General features: G+C 40.6%; 1 protein-coding gene across 9 annotated transcripts in view; it reads right to left on the bottom strand.

Annotated features, from left to right (window-relative positions):
- LOC308412480 (receptor-type tyrosine-protein phosphatase F) overlaps window positions 1–19,398 on the bottom strand; it is a 168,712-nt gene that overhangs the window by 69,583 nt on the left and 79,731 nt on the right. For all 9 annotated transcript variants that reach the window (XM_080906871.1, XM_080906872.1, XM_080906876.1 and 6 more), the window contains exons 3-4: window positions 19,078–19,223; window positions 18,155–18,296 (exon numbers count right to left, since the gene is read on the bottom strand). In XM_080906871.1, coding sequence (XP_080762997.1) covers window positions 18,155–18,296; window positions 19,078–19,223 — 288 coding nt within the window. The remainder of the gene's footprint in view (window positions 1–18,154; window positions 18,297–19,077; window positions 19,224–19,398) is intronic.

Here is a 19,398-nt window from a genome sequence, read left to right on the forward strand (position 1 = left end):
ACAACACCTGTGGATTTTTTTTTGTTGTTGTTCTATTTTAAAGAATGACAGAAAAGCTCAAGGCTGTCCATCATTCTAACAGATCAGAACACAGACAGTGGCTTGACTGTAACATTGAATAATTCACTTGTAACACTACACACAGTGCTGGCAGCGTTGGCGGCCTCTCTCTTTCATAAAATTACAATAAACACGCACTGCAGAAACCTCCATGAAGATTTCTTGGCAGCTCCTTCTGCATGAGGTTTACCTCCTTGTGCAGAAGAAGCTGTAAAGTCAATGAAGTCCCACATTCAGAGACTTCTGAAATTTCCCGAGTCATTTAAGTCAGTTTTACAGTCAGGAGGAGGGTTAATCCACTCATCTGTTTCTCGCGATGGTGATACTTTTTTGTGTATTAGTAATTGTGACTGAGTTATTCTTAACAACATGATGCCATTAAATATCTCTCATGATCACTAATCCAGGGTGACCCAGCCTTGGATAAGTGGAAGAAAATGGATAGATGGATAAAAATCACATTATTGTGGATTTGTCTATGACCCTGTAACTCAAAAGGACAGGAAATGAGAACGTTTTAATGGAAAAAAACAGAATGATCTGCTACAAAATCATTAGATCCAGGGTGTCTGGGGTAAACATTTAATCCTTAACCACTGGAATAGTCACATATATAAGACTGTGACAGTAAATATATACACGCATCAATAAAAAAGCCTGACTTCTTTCCAAACTTGTGATTAATGGATCATCAAAGAAAAACACATTTTATTTAGATCCTCTAAGGACTATGTATCACTGATCAAATGCAAGGATTTGTATGAGAAATGATGCCACAAACAAAATAAAAGCCATTTTTAATACATAGAACCCGTGAAACCCCATTAAGTAGGCTGCATAAGCCCCTACTTGCCTCGTCTGAGTCAAAAATCCATATGTAAACCTATATGACGAGCATTAACACGACCACAGGTTTTTTTAAATCTATTCCCGAGCAGAGCAGTTGTTTCTTCTTTCACCCTTGTTTTTGGCCTGTAGCCCAAATTGTCTCATATTCAGATGTAGCTGACAGATCTCTGCAAGGCCTCTTATCGTTGTGGCAAGGCTTACTTCCTGTCTAACGATTTAGAATCAGTTTTCAGACATCCCAACGGAAACCTCTACAAAAGAGGATACCTCTATGAAACACACAAATACAGCACAATGAAATACCGCTGCACCGTTTGTCACTGTATGAATAATGGTAAGAGTATTGTTGTGCCCCGTGTTCCTTTGTGGTTTGTTCTCACTAACCTTCAAAGAGAAAGAAAAGGAGCCAAAGACAGGAAGTGAATAAGGCCGAAAAATGCCTGGTAGAAAAAAACCCTACATAATGTTGAAGCGGCAGTAATTTTTGATACAAGTAAGGAATCCATTCAGTAGAGTTAAAAGTTGATAACTAACCCCAACCCCCATTACTCAGAGAAAACCACTAATTAAGTTAAATGTGCAGGACTCTGAACTCCTGTCTGACCTTAGAATACGTTCATAATGGATCATCTGAGAGGAAATCCCTTTGTGCCTGCTCCCCTGGGTGCACTCACTAGCCAGTAGGTGTGGGTTGTGGTGGTTGTGTTCAGGACAGCAGGTTGTACTTAAGGACTACATTAGAGGCAATGCTTGGGCAGTGATGGAGCAACACTTTTCCACAATGAATTTTCTCAAAAGTCTGGACCCTCGTAAAAACATTTCATAGATTTAATGGAATTGAATAACACCGTCGGTTGGTTGCTAACGATTAATCATTACACACAATTACACAAGGTGGAATACGCCCAAAAAATAAAATAAACAGAAAAAAAAAATCAATATGCGGCCTGTCCATCATCCACCACTGATTTCCAGTGTTCATGAATCATGCAGTGCCAGCTGTTTGTGCATGTAGCACATGCTCAGACCCCCTGGTGTCACTCAGCCTCAGCCAGAAAATTGTGGCTTCTCTCTACACATTGAAAACCAACTGATTCCCTGAGACATGACACTGCAGTTACAATTAAAGATTCTTAGAAAATTATATTAAATTTGATGCATTTCTTTGACATATTTCTTAAAAAACATTCATGCCTTACTTGGAAGAAATTTATCTCTGTTATTATACACACATAACTACAGAACTATGCCTTTCACATGAGAAACTGGCATAATAAATGACAGTGCCCACCCACCCAACTCTGTGGAATTGCTGCCTATAGAATATTTATGATTAACACTATTGGCAAACGTTACTGGACTGTGAAAAATAAACACCATTGGCAAAACTGGTCGAAAGATCCCAAAGGAGTTCTTACATGATTCAGCGACTCTGTCGTTTCAGGAAGCACAAACGGGGAATAATTTTAAAAGCTTCTGCAAAGCCTAAAGATTAATGTGTCTTTGATTTATGCTTAATGTTTGCATTGCAAGGGAAAGTGCACTGATGTGGAAATTTCTACATGGTAAACTATTAAATGCTACACTGTTCAGACTGCACATATAGAATATGCTTTAAATATGAAGCATCGCTCCGCTTTTGTGTTGCTTCCGTAATGTGTCCTAAATGGGAGCGGGAAATATCCCAGGTTAGTTAGAAGACAGTAACACGGCTCTTCTTAATGACCAACCAAAGCAGGTTTTGCTTGCTACATAAATTGTGCTCATAGGAGCACGAAGGACAACTGAATGGTTTTAAAAGCAACATCAATAAAAGTGATTCTAAGCCACATGTGCAACGTTTTTCCTAAGAAAGGAGGCGAAACATCTGATGTCTTTTGATAAATTTAAACTGCATGTCCCATATGTTATTGGACTATTGGACAAAAACTGATGACTGTCTTTCCTTTTAACTTCTGCAGGAGCACAAGCTTAAGATCACAGAGAATTGATTATTTAAAAAAAGAAAAAAGAAAATCACTATCATTTATGCATAGTACATCTGCGTAAGAATAAATATCAAAAGACTTTAAAGCACAGTTAAGCTGATTAAAGTTGTTCATTGTAAAATCCCCATAACTTTAGAAAATGTAAAAGCTAATAACAGCTAGTTATTTCAACTTACTTTAAACAAAGCTCACTGTGAAAAGGTGAAATTTCTCCAGCGGCTCTAAAAGCATTCAGCTTACATTTTACATAAAAAGCTGGCTATGTCCTTGCCTTTTGGCAAAAAGGAATAATTGAAACTCCTTTCTATGCGCTCATCAAAGATCATATCGAGCTATTGGATAAGATTTGAGCCCTGTCTGTCTATTTCTATTATTGCAACTCCTGCAGCTGGCCTTGTCTGCCAACTTGTCATCCCGAGAAGACAAAGACATGCCTTTGTTCAGTCCTCTTTAATTTGGAGGAAAAAGAAAAGATGGGGAAATTTGGAGAGAAACCAATGAAACAGTGCAGTCGTTGCAGGTTGATGTTTATAAAGATAGAGGGAATTTTTAATAAAAAGCCTCTTTTATGCCGAAGTGTTATTCCTCAAGAAAAGCTAGATTCTCTTGTCTAGTCTATGCAAGAAAATATGAGCAAGGCAAAAATCCTGTGATAATGTCATACAGGTGTTCAGTACTGCAGCAAAAAAAAATTTAAATAAAAAAAAGAATACTAAGATCATGAGCTCCACTTGTAAGGAGATTAATGTGTTCTACTTTTTTAATCTAACTACTGCATTGGTAATTTATTCAGTTTGCATGCAGACTTAACAATCTGCAATCACGCATGCTGGGTACAAACCTTTATTCTACCACTGATCTAATATTGTGCTGCATACTGAAGAGCTTTAAAACCGGTGGTATTTACTGGAACTTTTGTTTCACTTGCAAAGTGTTTCTGTGCCAGAGTTAACAACAAAAACCAGTAGAAACGCCCTGGATTTGCAATGAGTAAGGCCAGAGGCGGTGTCAGGCGGGCACAAGATGCAAATGTAGGTACGCGTGAACAGGTTCTTCCATGTTGTGATAATAAATAGGACCATTGTTCTCTCAACAGCAGTTTATCACGCACAGAGTCATACTGCAATGTGAGCAGCTTAGCGCATGAACATAGTCCGCAGTGGTTATCGCAGCGCAGAAAAAAACTGAATGGGCAGAAGGGGAACACTTAATGTGGTTTTGTGATCGTACTGCTCAATTAGAATAGCAGTGGGAGCTTTGATTATACACAAAAGGCAAGGAGAAACACTGGAAAAATAATTTATTAAGAGAAGAGGCACTGCTACTATGTTAATTAGTCAAATTAAGAAAACTGTAATCATAAACCCTTGTGTCGAGGAGGAATGCCTCTGCGACAACCATAGGCAGGTGAAGTAAGATTTAGATGAGAGATGAGGAGAAAAAAAAACTCAAAAGGGACTGGGGAAAGGAGGAGAAGAGGAGGGAGCAGGGGAGGGTTGCATGCCAACCTCCTGCCAGCTCCAATTACCAGTGCGAGTGGAGCGTGGCAGCTAGGGCGATGGGTCTAATCAGAGCCCTGCTGAAAGAGACCCATCCCTGTCCTCTTGTCCCACTGGGAGGCTGCTGGAGCTCAATCCCGCACTAACGTCAGCCAGCGTTTTTCCCACAACCAAAACATACTAATCTCAATGGGGGGAAACACTCCAGACACCCCACTTCCTTTGTAAGAGGGGAGCCCTGACATAGTGGCACAAGATACAAGACTTGAATGCCTGCCTCATTTCCATCTCTGTACGCCCTGGTATCTTCCTCCGTACAGCGCTAAGGACACGATGGTGGAGCTGCTATTAATATTTTGAAGATTACATAAGAGAGAGGCCCGTTTGGAAAGAATATACAGTTATGAAAAACGTGATCGGGGATTACGTCAGCGTGCAGTGTATGAATAGTTAATCAAGTTCGGCGTAATTGTTCGCCTTAAGAAAGTAAGGTTAAAAAGTGCGCCTTTCCAAAGGTGCTCGTTTCATAGATCTGAGCCAGTCGTCTCAAAAAAGAAATCTAAGGCTTTATGATCTCCACATGTGCCTGTTTGCCAAGTGATGGATGACAACAATTAAAGGTGATGTCTGCTTTGATAGTGTGAACCAAAAGACCACAGTGGCAGCCACACAGCCACTTGCCTCATGAAATATTACTGCTCTAAAATCTACCCTTTCTGAGCATACATCACTGCTCTGCCTTTACAGAGAACACAAAGGCCATTTTAGCTTTTTCATTTTCAGTGTTGAAATTTGTAGCTTTTAACACTTAAGTGACGGCTAAATGTCTGACAAAGGAATCTATTTAATATATTATTTGTTTGACATGAGCACTAGAACCATTATCATCTCAATGTTTCCACTTCTTTTCTTAATTGTTCACCTTTCTGGCAGCCCAACCTGTGGGTGAAACTAAATATAGTGAGGAGACCGTTGTCGATGTCTCAACTAGTCTTGAGTCAATTTGGCACCGAGAGGCAGATGAGCAGTCGGCGGAAACAAAGCACATGGCCTCCAGCTGTTTTCAGCCAAGAACATCAACAGACACGAGACAGACATTTGCATCTGCCTCAGACATGGAAGTGTGAGAGAGGTGTCAGCGCCAGCAGAAGGTACAAACAGAAAGCCAAACAAGCACAAGTTCAGCCGAAAGAGCTTTGCGGGTAGCAGGATGCAGATAACGTTTTTAAGTCCACCGTGAAAACATAAAACTGCAAACGTAATGGCGGTCACACACTCTGCTGGAAAGTAGTAATGGGCAGAAATCTGGCGATAGCAGCATTTTAAGTTTACAGTAAAACACACTCCCACAGCTGTTGCTTATTAACATCGCCTGCTGTTTAGTAGACTTTGACCTTGTATGTGATAGGAATGGGAGTGTGAAATATGGTGACAAACAGGCAGTGACTAATTTGTAGCTACTCTTGTTCTTTTGACTTGCAAACTGACACAATGTCAGGGTACAGGTTTTTCTCACATGTTGTGCCACGAAGGGCATGTGAGCAGACCTTTCCTGCTCTTCAGAGGAATACTAGCTGGCAGAGCTCCCACTATAGAGGTCTCCTCGGTAGGGATGGTACGGCACACCCCAACATCAAAGGAGGCCATTGATGTAATACTGTTGTAATGACATGAAAATGGTGAAAATCTCAATGGAACAGAATGGAAAAAAAACAAAACAAAGAAAACAGGATGCAAAGTACAACCAAACAATTTTTTTCTACAGATTGATGATGTGACTAATGTCGCTGTGGTTAATTACATGACAACTAGACTGACAGAGAAGTCAGTTTACTAGATTTGCTACTATAGTCGTACTCTGAGGGGTGGGAAATCCATACAAAGTGCACTGAAATATCCATTGAAATCCACATGTTGTCAAGCCAGTTGGCTCCAGTAAGCTCTCTCTTACACCAGGTGTTATGGCAGTTGCTATGGAGATAGCAGCGCATCAAACAAGCAGTCCCTTAGGACACGTGAGCTGCATGATAGACACACCTGCATTCAACGGACCATCACAAAAATACAGCCATAACAAAAACACCACATGCATGGTTGCTAATGCACGCTAATGCACTACATGCTAGTAGTAGTACATCACTGCGCAGTTATTCTCTTGTTTATCCAACTGCACTCGAAGTAAAGAGACTGTAATGCATGCCATAACCTTTGAAATAATACACTTTTTTGTCTGGCTGAGCAGAACATTTGGCCTTACTTCCTCGCCTACAGGCAGATAATCAATAACAGTCATCTAATTCCCCCCAAACTCCTTCCACTCCTTCCTTCCCTCCCTCTCTTCTTATCATCTCTCTCTCCACTTCCCTATTTATCTCTGCTTCTCCCTCTTTCTCCCATCTGATATCATACTTCCACTGTCGTCAGTATGATCTACGGCCCTGCCAGATGCCCCGTGCCTGTTATTTATGCTGCGGCGCACCAGTTAGTACATCACCCTGGCCTCTGACCCATTACTGCAACCCAAGGGTGGTCTTCTGATTTCAAATGGTTATGCTGACCGAGTCACCTTCTGGGACAAGCACTGCTGCACAGAATCACATCCTCCATTAACTGTGCTATACGAGTAGCACAGCTGTAGGCTTTCATTTTGATATTACAGCTCCTCTTGCCTTGTGGTCCTACTAACAGGAGTTTGATTGAAGACCCTTGAGATTATGGTATTACAGACTACACGGTTTGTGGTTTACTACTTATTTTAATGTAACTGCCTCTAAGATGGAAAAACCTGAGGGCTCGTGGTAAATGTCTGCAGTAATGCGATGCGGCTAATAAGACAGGCTATTCCTCCAGGTGTCACGGGAAAGAAAAACAAGGACAGGATCAAAAATCAGGAAGCGTGACGGTTAATGAAATCGCTGTACAAAAAGAAGCAGTGCAGCGGTTCGCAAATAAATGAATTAATTGATCCTCTCCGCTCCTCAAATTAATCATCGGCAGAGCTTTATTGTGGCATGTTTAGTGTAATTATCGCAGATAGGAATGGCTTTTATGAGTTCTGAGAAAGGCAGTGGAGTGGATGTAGTGGAATGTGGCAGGTTCTGTTAATTAAATCCTCACTGACTGGGCTCCTGTGACAGACTTTACTTATTCTCTCACTCAGAGATAATGAATAATACACAGAGTCTGTGAGTCAATGTCGACAGCTTCAACATTGATTATGTAGCGGTTTGCAGAAGTGCTCAAAAATGAGGTGCCACTATAGTTCACCTGGTTGAGCAGGCGACCCATATGCCGTAAGCCTCGGTTCGAGTCCGATACCATCTGTGCGTCATTCTCCTCCACCCTCTCCTTGCTTTCCTGTCAGTTCTCTACATCATCCCGTCTCATAAACGTTAAAAGGGCAAAAATGTATTTTTTAAAGCGCTTAAAAACATCACACTGCGGCACAACCCGTTAACCACAGCAGATGAAAAACTGCCGTAATTTTAATCGTCAACAGCAGAGAAGAACCAAGACAAACATGACCTTCCGCTGCAAACGCTTTGACAGCTGGTAACAGTTCTGCAGATGCCCAGTTTTCCTGAAGATAGCAGCGTTTTAAAGCCAATTCGATTCACACATTTTCATGGCTAGACCATTCCTTGTAGCTGGTTTAAACACCAGCCTCGACACCATCAGGAAATACCAAGTCAACAATAAGGTAAAAACATAAGTTTACCTCAGGAATCATTAAATAACATGTTAAGCTTATTACTTGCCGTGAACATGCCCTAACACTGAGTGCTACAGCAGGCACACCTATAACTGCGCACGCATGTTCAGTGATCCATTTCTTGCAAAACAGGTTAAAAATATAGACAGAGATGTAATGGATGCAAAAACCAATGGAGCCTTTGACAGCAGCAAGCAGACCAATAAACTACAACCTTGAAAAACACAGCTTGGAAGCATAGAGGGAAATGGGACTATGCCAAAATGGGACTATTCCTCTTAAACATGGGGGAAACGTGGAGCTTAAAGCCAGCCTATAAGGCTGATAGTGAGTCAAGCCCTTCGCCTCTGCCTTGTGTGGCCCAGTGGATAAGCCAAGAGGGCTCGGTGTGTAAATGTGTGAGGAAAAGGGGTCAGGGTGAAAGGACTCCCATTAGCCAGCTCATTGAGTCTAGGTATTAGACCCCTTGACAAGCAGTCAGCCCATCCATCCATAGCCAGTCAGGGCCTGGGGAGATGTTGACTCATTGGCTTACAGAGCTACACGGTGGGCTTGGCTCTTGGTACACGCAGTGGTAGAGACTCAGGGTGGCGTTAGTAAGTAAAAGGAAAGAAAAACATCAGGTTAGTCTTTAAACATTTTTTTGTAACTTTTTTGTTGGACTGTATTGTTTCATTGTTATTTCGACAGAGAATACAGAAACACACATTAGCACAAAATGCAGTTCTTGCAAAAGAAATAAAAAAGTTACATCATATTTTCTTTAAACTATGTTTCTTTAAAATTATTTTTAAGGTACACTGTACTAAATAAATAAGAAAGCAAAACATTTAGACCCACCGCTGAAAATTGATGTACTTCAACGCAACACTCCCAACAATTGTGGGCTAAAATAGACCATAAAAGTAAATCAATTTTCAAGGTTTTTATATTAGATTGTTACTTGCTTTCCATTCAAGAAGGATTTTCCTTTTTTTCCCCTGGTGTCTGTTTGTTGTCTAATCATTGGTTTGGCATGACTCACAGACAGACAAAGACCGAGACAAGCAGCTTTCACTGTCACCAACATCAAAGCGTTTGGATGACACCATTTATACTAAACCAATCAACAAAATATACAATTATGAAGTAGGAATTGTTATATGAAATATTTGTTTGAAATCGAAGAAATCAAAAGCAATTCTGCTCCAAGGTCGACACAATGTCAATAAACCACATGTAATCATTTGGGCCTATATCTAATTTACAATTTATAGAGCTACGCTTTCTCCCTGACAAGGAGAGGATATTAAATACAGCAGAGATCATGATTAACTTTATAAGAAAACCAACACAGAATGCCAACAAGCCAGGCTGAGATTTTGAACTTTTGCCAAGCATAAAACACTTTTTTTACTAAAGCACAAAGATCAGCATAAAGCAATGAGTAAATTGATTTGATGCAAAATTACGTTATAGGTGGTTGCAGGGCTCAGAGCTCTTGGGTATAAGTACCTATTAACTTGAATTTGACCCTTCAAATATCAATTTGATACGGGGCACATTTGTGAGTGACAGTTTTCATCAACCTGTGTTTATATTCAGAGAGACTCCCTATATTTCTAGATAAATGTTAGTATCACATTTTTGATGTGTGACTTTTTCTCCCTACATTTTTTTTTTTAAAACTGGTTTAGCTTGAGATATGACACTACAATAAAAACTAAAAAATGCTTATACTTACATTCTAGTAATCCAGTAAAGGAAGCAGGCTGAATGTATGCATCGATGTGGGAAATTACCCAATTCACTAAGGCTGTGGTCCCACAAACAAATTTTTTAGTAAAGTCTGTAATTGAATGATAAAGGCCAGCTGCAGCTGTTTGTGGCAGATATTTAATAACAGATGACAATTCACAGATATCCCTGTCTGTTCTTGACAATACCCAGACGTAAACGGATGTTCATGTCTTGTCACATCTCCAATATCTTCTGAAATCCAGGGGAAAATGTCCAGATGAGAAGTGCAATCCGTCCTGACAATCATGAAAGGCCATAACTTCATGTTTAATACAGTGACAGATTACAGCTGTGGTCTCATGGCAGCAGCCAGATGCAACAAAGTTTCAATGTACAAGCTATGACACAAGAAAACAGAGCACTATGGAACCCAGTGTGGCAGCAGTGGAACAAATACTGGGAAATTAATGATGTTTTATGACTTTTGTTTCCAGTCTGGTGTATATACACATATACTATGAGATGGTCCTGTTTTTTTTTGCTTAAAGTCGGTCATTCCGACTTTAAGCCAAGAGAGACAGCGCTTTGATGCCTGCATTTGTTTAGCCGATTTCTTTTTCCTGCTTCCTTGAGCTTAGAAGTTGAGCAAATGTGTTCTTTGGGAGAAACCGCAAAGCTCACATGTACTGAAACATGCTTTGAAATGAGATAAATTCATCCATCATTAGCCTTTTCTTAACATCTTTCACAATGTCAAAGTTTTTTAGCTGCGTGCTTGAAGTTGTGAAGTAAATTAGAGAAATGTAAATTCGCTCTACAGTCATTAGGCCAGTCTGCAGCTGTGTTTTGGGGGTTTAATACAAATTGATATGCTTTCTATGCTGAAGAAAGTGGTGGGAAGCAGACAAACGCTGTAATGAAGCAGGTAACTTTTAAAGACCAGGTGAAATTCACTTAACTGCACAACAAAAACCCCCACACAAAAATGGTGCAAAAACAACAGCGTTTTGGTAGTAATAAATGCCTGACTTGTCTGGTTCTCCATGCTATCCTCTGCCACCTTCTCTCTCTCTATCCCCTAGGGGCATAGACAAGATCAGTAATGATGGTGCAGACATACCAGACACTGCAGATACAGCTTGCCAAAAGCACAGAGCAATTGATGGACAAGTACAGATGATTAAAGGCTGCCTCAAAGCAAAAATGACTCCATCCAGATGTCTTGCATGTAACATAAAATATTGAGTCCAGCATCAAATAAATTTCATGGAATAGAGCGATTAATCAATGTCGATTTAATTGGTACATCCAATGTATATACAACAAGACTGAAGATAATGACTTTTTTGGGGTGGGATTTTTAGAAATCTGCAATGATTGATCACACAAACAGATGGTAATTCTTAAAGTTTTTGACTTGCACACCTATAAATTCGTGCCAGTTCATCATCTGTATACTTGCACACAGGACAGACAAAGCTGGCTAAGGAAAATGGGAATGTGGTAGTAGATGTGTCGGTTTTCTTAATTTTCTTCCTAAACAACAAGCAGCATAAACATGTTTTAACTCTAAAAATCGACTTGTCCTACTTATAATCTCCAAGTCCTTGGAAGCAAGGGTGCAAGGATGCAGATTGGGTGGCCAGGAGAGTGACTCCACCCCGCCATATTGTGCAAGTCCTTGGGAGAAGCATGCATAGACAGATGCAGTTTGTTTCTGTCAGACTGGATATGATCTATGATGCTGGGCCTCCAGCCAGCAGATGGTAGGAGAAATTAAATCTGTGACACAGACTGTCACAGTGGACCACAAGAATACATCGGACGTATGTGTGTGTGTTGAGTGTGTGTGCATGTATGCATGGGTAGGTGACAATGGGAGACACCTGTAGATCAGTGTGAGTGGGAGCATGTCCCTGGACGGTTTTGTGAGCATGCAGGTCTGTGCTACTGTCTTTTTTCGTCCTATGGTATGCAATATTAAATATGAACTGACTACTGATCCTGTTGAACAAGGCAGGTAGATAACACTTTAAATGGTAGGAGAAACCCACCAGTAATGAAAAAAAAGAGAATCGCAGAGAGTGGAGAAGTAATTTGGGAAATAGCAGTTACACAAAACTGCTTTATTTTGGTCATTGTGGGTGATCTGAATAGCGAAGGAAAGGAAAGTATTAAGTTGTTGGAGGAGCAGGGTTTGGTATTAAAATCATTCCGATATAGCTTCTGTATGTATTTATCTTGCCCGGGAAGAGGCGCAATGAGATTTCTATGCTGTTTATCCAGTCAGGTTTGTTGTCCGCACTTGCCTGGCTCCTGAGATATTTATTACTGGCATTGTGTCGCAGTCATTTTCTGCCTCTGCACAAGAGACTATAATGCATGGCAAGCAAATAAAGCTCTTTCTAACCAGTGAGTCCGTAATTTGTTTACTGCCACCAAATACAGAAGCACTAAATGCAGTCAACGCAGTAAACCTGGGACACTGTACTGAATTATACTTTCTAAACTCTGTGTGCAAAAAACAGATGAGTTTTCAACACCGCTGTATAATTATGGTCTCCTTTCTCCATCTTAAGCTTAGAGAGGCATAAAATTGACTCAAAGGGCAAAACTCTATTAATATTACACAGAACTACATGACTCCAAAGTTTGATGTTTGGCATGTTTTCATCAAGGAAGGAACTACTTTTTTCTTTATCAACTACAGAAACTCCAAGTCCTTGCATATTACTCGCTTGACCTTTCCAAAAATTACATTTTTTCTCGATATTGCATGTTCAGAAATGAGTTACCAGGGAACTTCAAAACACTTGTGGTTTGAAAGGGACCCTTTCTAATTCACACTCTGACAGTGGAAGATTCTGGTAATGACAGGGCTTTTGATATGGTACCATTTAATAAGGTTCCTCCTTTCCTTTAAGACCTGTCTGCTCTCTCCCAAAGGACAGGAAAATGTTCTCCAGCACAGCACAGAAAAAAAAAAAAGCAACAGGATCCATCTTCAGTTTCAGCTCATGCGGTCATGGGAAGAACTACAGATATCAGTTTGGCATTTTAGTTTGTTTTAGGGTTTTTATGCTGGAGAGGTTTTGCTTAAACTACCTAATGCCAGGGAAACTCATTGTTAGTGAGTCAAAGCAGAAAGGAATTATTCTCAACTTACTTTGGTTTGATACAGTTTTTGATTAATACAAATAACTACAAACAGTTTTCTTCATGCTTAAAAATGAATTATTGTGTTAATACAGAGAAACTGTCTGCACTTCTATATGCCATAAAAGGAAACAAAAGGCAGCATTAGGATCTATGGACTCTTATTTCACTGTGATAACTGATCTCTAATTAAATGTTACTGTAAAATCTCTGAGCTAAGAATCTTTAGACTGATAATGAGACCACTGCTGTAGGCCTTTCCCAGAACTTGGCAATTTTGCACTTCCCTGGTAGCTATTGGAAACCAATTAAAGTAAAGCACTTTTAAGGCTTTTGCTCAAGGCGATTTGATCAAAATTTGGTGTTGATTTTGGACAAATCTTGTCGACATGCAGTTGCGAAGACTCCATCAACTGGACCACAGAGACAAATTTGTTTTTAATAAATTTTGTCATGACGTGATTCTGACACCGCCTTAGTCCTTTCTTGATCTGAGTCGTTGCATTTTAAATTTCATCTAATGTTAGCGGTGATAAATATGGATTATTGCCTTGACATGGAGAAGTGGCATTTAAGACTGATGTTGTCAGCCGAGATGTCTTTTCCGGACGGCAGTAGTTTATTTCATACATCACAGAGACAAGCACCATTTACCTGGACATTTACTGAGGCAGTTCAATTCAAGGGAGGGGGGGAGGTGGCGCTCAAGGTCAGACCATTGGCATCGTTACCCATGTAATGAGTCATTGTTCTTCTTGGTCATCTACTACCTCACTACAACTTCAATTTGCCACCACACTGTCCACGGCAGTGACGCAGAGCAGGCAGCGAGACAGAAGTGGGTAGGCACAGAAAAACCATTATGAATGCAAACAGATGAAGGAAATATAAATAAATAAGAGTTTGAGAGAAAAGAGGAATGAAAGGCTGAAACAGTATTTCTCAATCACAGCTCTGCTAGCAATGTCTGCATCATCATTTAGCCACATAGGTCGGAGCTGCAGACAGGCAACCAATTCTCTCTCTCCCCCACACACACGTGTACCCATAAAAATGACATTTTAGATGTAAGGCAATTGTTCAAAACACTGCAGTTAAAAAAAGAAGACTTGTAGTAAAAGATCCTCACAAGCTGACTTATGAAAGTCTGGCAGTTTTGTACTTATTATTACGCACCCGTGTGTGTGTTTGTCTCTTGCGCACACAAAATGAAGAATGGCTAAGCTGACTTTGGGCCCGTATGTAAGTCTCAGTGGTGTGACCCCTCGAGCAGGGGCGTGAGAACTGCGACGAACAAAGAGCTGGGCTGTTACAGCGTGACAGAATTACAGAGCGACTCGAGACTCATGACTGCAAAAGTGCTAAAGCCCGACTTGGCTAGCGTGAAAACGTGCCTTTGCAACTCCCCGCAGGTGAGTATCCGATTACATAACATCTGTACGTAGGTCTCCAACAACAAGTCAGACATAAAGTGAAATAACTCTCATGAAGTCTTGATTTTTTTTATACAAAGTTGAGTAACTCAACCACAGAGTCACAATAAGTGACTGCCAGTGAGGTCAAGCCTAAATAAAGTGTAAGGCAATGACTTATCAGGCCATTTTTTAAAGAGCCCGAGTCCTTCTGTTACCAGTGCTCCACGTCTTGACCAAGTTTCTTTGCATTTTGCTTGATAGTTTCTGTTAAATCTTGCCCACAAACAGCAAGACTAACAGAAGGTACTGCTCACCTACTTCCACAGTCACATTGTTAAGTTTTTCTACTCAAAAAAAAAAGAAGAAAATACAAGCAATAAAAAAATAAAAAAATCCTTCAAGGAACTTGTTGAAGTATCATGTGGTGCCACAGGACACTGTTACTACTGACACAAAATAAACACGAACCCCAAAAAACACCCTAAAAATCACAGCAAGTGATCCAGACAATAATGAACTGCTGAACCTAGGTGCACACAGCATGGTGTTCCTCTGCCAACACAGAAAGCAGGTGTAAAGCTGCTCTGGCATGACTGTCATAATCCATATTTTGCACGACTGGCATAACAAAATAAAGAGCCAGTATATGAAATAATCGTAATTAATGCTCGACCTTCCTTTGCTCTGCTAAAATCTATAATCCAGATCGACTTATAGCTATAATGACTTCACCGTTCTCGCTGCGTCTCTGAATGGGGGTGCTCACAGCACTACGGCAGCTTCGTGGGGATGCAAAGTCACATGCACTTGAATTCATGTGGAGAGTGTGAGCTTCCTCGTAGTGGAAAAAAGCAAAAACAGGACTGTTTTGCTTATGAAGACATTCTTTCGACCGTGGTTTCTTTTTCCAGTGAGGACAGACAAACCCGACATGTTTGCAACAGCACATTTACCGAGTAGCTCTGCTGGTTTTGTGCCTTGCTCAACGACACCACAAAGATTTCTGGCTACAGACGCCTTCACTGTTTCTTTCCCCAGACTTTATGATTTGTTCTCGATGTGAAAAGGCTATGTATATTCTGATGTGACACCCACGTTTCAAACCTTCAGGCTACTCCTGGCCCATTAAAAGCGAGGGTCATTAGTCTCCATCTGTTTGGTGCTGCCCCAGTGTTTTCTTGTGCTGCTGATATGAACTTGATATATCACTAGGCTACAAACAATAGTCTAAAAATAGAGTGGAGCTGACGTCATTGCTCTGTAAGGGAATGCGTGTTTGTTCTGAGTGTGTGTTTGACAGTGAATATCTGTGCATGTGTGTTTGTATGAACAGTCAGCTCATCGTAAGGCTTCAGGCGGAGTCGAGTTCTTTATTTAAACACGATGCGTGGTTCTGGTCTTTGACAGGTTTTGTGAGAAAGCGTAGAGAACAACTTTTACGAGATGGCTTGTTCACAAATCAATCATGCTAAACATTCTAACAATGTTACTATTTTGTTTTTTTTATTGAGAATGGACAGAAAAGTTCAAAAACAATATTACATCACTGTTATTTACACTTGAACAGCTGTTCTCGTACGTTTGGTTGCTCAGCTCCAACACAAACAAACCAACTCGTGATAGTCCTGCTGGAGTACACGCTCCAAAATAAAAAAGGTATTTGTGTCTGCGCTGACAAAGACTTCTTTACTTTGGCTGTCTGCCATCTCACCTTGGACAGGTAAGTAGATGGGGCTTGCATCAGTCTGTACACCGACAGGACCTGTTGTTATGAGCCTGTATTGTTTTGCTTTGTGCAACTAAAACAATGAGCCAAAACTGGTCCAACCATGCAGAGAGGTGACAACTCAGGTATTGCTATTTCACTGATATGATGACTATAGCACTGCCAAACACTTTCCCTCAGTTTAATATAACAACATATATTAATGCATGTACACATAAGTATAAATTGTCAATTTCAAAAACTGAGGAGTGTATAAAATACATGTTTCATTTCATTGTGAAAAATAGCAGTAATTAGAAAAATACTTGGCAACTGACTGGATCTGAATTACAAAAGAACCTAAAGTGGTGAAGAGGAAAAAGAATATGCAGTTTGAGTCTATAAAAGCTACCAAGCAGTCAGTCTAGTATGAAGTTAGCATGTCATTAGACAATGCTTGCCATCCTTGTAACAAAAAATAGCAGTTGAGAGGAATTTAAAAAAAAAAAAAAAAAAACAACAACAACTTGGCAGGTGATCAGACGAAATATCTATATTTTCACAACTGAAACACCTCAGCTGTGACTGTTGGCCATTACATTTTTATAGGACAATGTGTGGTTTGGCTTCACGTTCACAGCTTGAAGCCTGGCACAATATATTCCCTCTTGATTATGATATTGCCAGTCTCACGAGTATCAAGTTCCCTCACAAGGTAACACGGTCATAGTTTAAGGTCTGGCCACTACTCCATGGTGAAAATGTGTGCAGTAAATATGTATCAGTACAGCCTAATAGATAAAAGCATCAAATGGCATGAACCACAGATGAAAGAAAGAAGACAGATAGAAGATGCTTTCATGTAAAGTAAGTCTGCTGGTATAAACAGCTGCTCACTGTCGAGTAAGATCATTTTCCGTATTTCACTGAGTGAGGGACTCCAAACTTGCCCCGTACACAAAGACTATGATTAAGCTAATCTCATTCATATGAGTTTTATGTCATATTGCCCGCATAAACCTATTTGTTTATGAAACAGCATTCTTCGTGATATAGTGCAAAAGAGGGGTAAAAAGAAAACCTTTCTTTGTACTGAAGAAAAGCCCCTACGGGAAGATTATGCAAGCCCAACCGATGATATCACCAAATCAGCGTGGACAGAGAAAAAAAAAGGAAGGGTGGGTGTAAGGAAGATGGGATTCAAACTGGGGATGGAAAGGCTGATTTTGAATGAGAGGGGATCTGCTTTAATGCCGGTGTAATGGCTATAGACGGCCTTAATCCTCCCTCTGGCTAGCTCTGGAGCTTTTTCGTTTCCTTTAAAGTTTGTAATGAAATCTACTCCTGTGGTGACTAGCTGCCACATGACAAAATTACAATCAATTAAAGAAGAAATTCGCACCTCTAGGCCCATATACTTTGCACATACACATACATTAACTCTATAGGCAAAAAAAGGAAAAGGAGGTCCATGAAGGTCAAACTAGCCTGCGGGCACTGAGGGTGCTTGTACATGTAGAAACCACTCAAACATCCAAACATTATTTATATGCCTATAAAGAATTTTTTCTTGAAGTTATGTGGACTGGCAGAGAATTATTGATTTATAAACGTTTATATAAGCCATACATGTTAGCATCAGGCAGTATTTACAGCTGCTTTTTTAGATGATTGTGGCTTTGTTTTTAAAAAGTACTCAAATCCAAGTGACCAGCTGAAAGATCTCGCGTTATACCCAAAAACTGTATAAAATTGTCAAAATATATAAAAACATAAGCTAAAGATTGCAGCTCACACATTTGCTGAGCCACTAGCTTATTTAAAAAAATGTTTAACCTTGCAAATTAAGATACTGCTGTTCCTCCTTGGCAAGGGCAATACCAGGAATTTCACCAATTTCATATGTATGAATTATTAAAGCAAACACTCCTATTTCCTTATATATTGACATAAAGGATTTGAAAACCACAAGCAGCAGGGAAAAAAAGGACCACAGTGAAAGCAAGTGTGGAGAGAGAAACCAAGTGGAAAAAGCAGGAGACTTATCTTACCTTCAAGCACTGTAAGCTTGGCACTGGTGTTGATCTCGCCGGCGCTGTTAGTGGCCGTGCACTCGTAAATGGCTTCGTCTCTGTGCGTGCGCAGAGGTTGGATCCGCAGTACGGAGCCCGAACCGTCGTCAAATTCAATCACCTGAAAAAACCCCACAGGAAAGTAAAGATGCAAGAACTCCATTTTTAGTGGCCTTGATATTACACTACCTTTATTATGCGATATAAACAACATACATTCCTACATGCAGATTACTTGATTTTTTCTAATGTGGGAGGTGAAGCATTTTTTATTTGTCATTGGTGCTCTTTTACTAGTTTCTATGTATCCCTTCAATCCCCCCTTAATCAAAAGGAAAAATCAGCTGAGGTCACGTCTAAAAACACTGACACAGAACAGAAGAAGTACAAACCAATAGCTCCTCAGGTACCACAGTTATGTAATGTCACAGAGGTAGGAGTGGCCAGAAATGGCGAGAACCCCCAGCTAAAGTATCCCCTCATCTTCAAAGGGGAGCACAAGTGGGAGGGGAAATACATCACATACGTTACAGTGGTGCGTGCCCAGAGATGGTGTAGCCGGGGGACACGGGGGAAAGGATGAGCGTGTGAAAAAACAAACAGAGATGAAACAGACTACATAAATCAAGATGGAGGGAGATTAAAGAGAAAGGAAGATTGTCTAGGTTCCCTTGGAGAACTGAAGAGTCGGTGTGATGCTCAATAACAGGGGCAAGCCATTGTGCGTCCTGTGTGAATGTGTCATTTGTGTGAATGCTGCCAGTCCGCACGCACGTGTGGATGCGTCTGGTCTCAATGAGAGGTTATAAAAGCAGTCTAACGTGCTGTGTTTGCTCCTGCCTGCATTATGTTTGTACATGCAAAGGTGCTCAGAGATGTGAAAGTCACGCATGAGTGCCCACCTCGAAGCGCTGGGAGCTGACTTTCTTGCCTTTCTTCATCCAGGTGATTCTTGGTTTCGGCTCCCCTGTGGCTTGGCACACAAACGATGCAACTCCGCCCGAGATGCCCGTCTGATCCTCAGGGGATTTGACGAAACTTGGCAAGCCTGAGGAAGACGAGGTGAAAGGGATAGAGTAAGGAAAATAAGTTATTGACAGGGAAAGAGGCTGAGACTAAAGGGAGAACTTATCTATCGGTGTCACTTTTCTCCACACAAAGGCAACCCTGAGAAAACCCACACAGGCATTGTTGCTGTGCACACCTGCAGCTCAGTCATGAGA

The sequence above is a fragment of the Rhamphochromis sp. 'chilingali' genome (assembly GCF_963969265.1).
Source record: "Rhamphochromis sp. 'chilingali' genome assembly, chromosome: 16".
Classification (NCBI taxonomy): Eukaryota; Metazoa; Chordata; class Actinopteri; order Cichliformes; family Cichlidae; genus Rhamphochromis; species Rhamphochromis sp. 'chilingali'.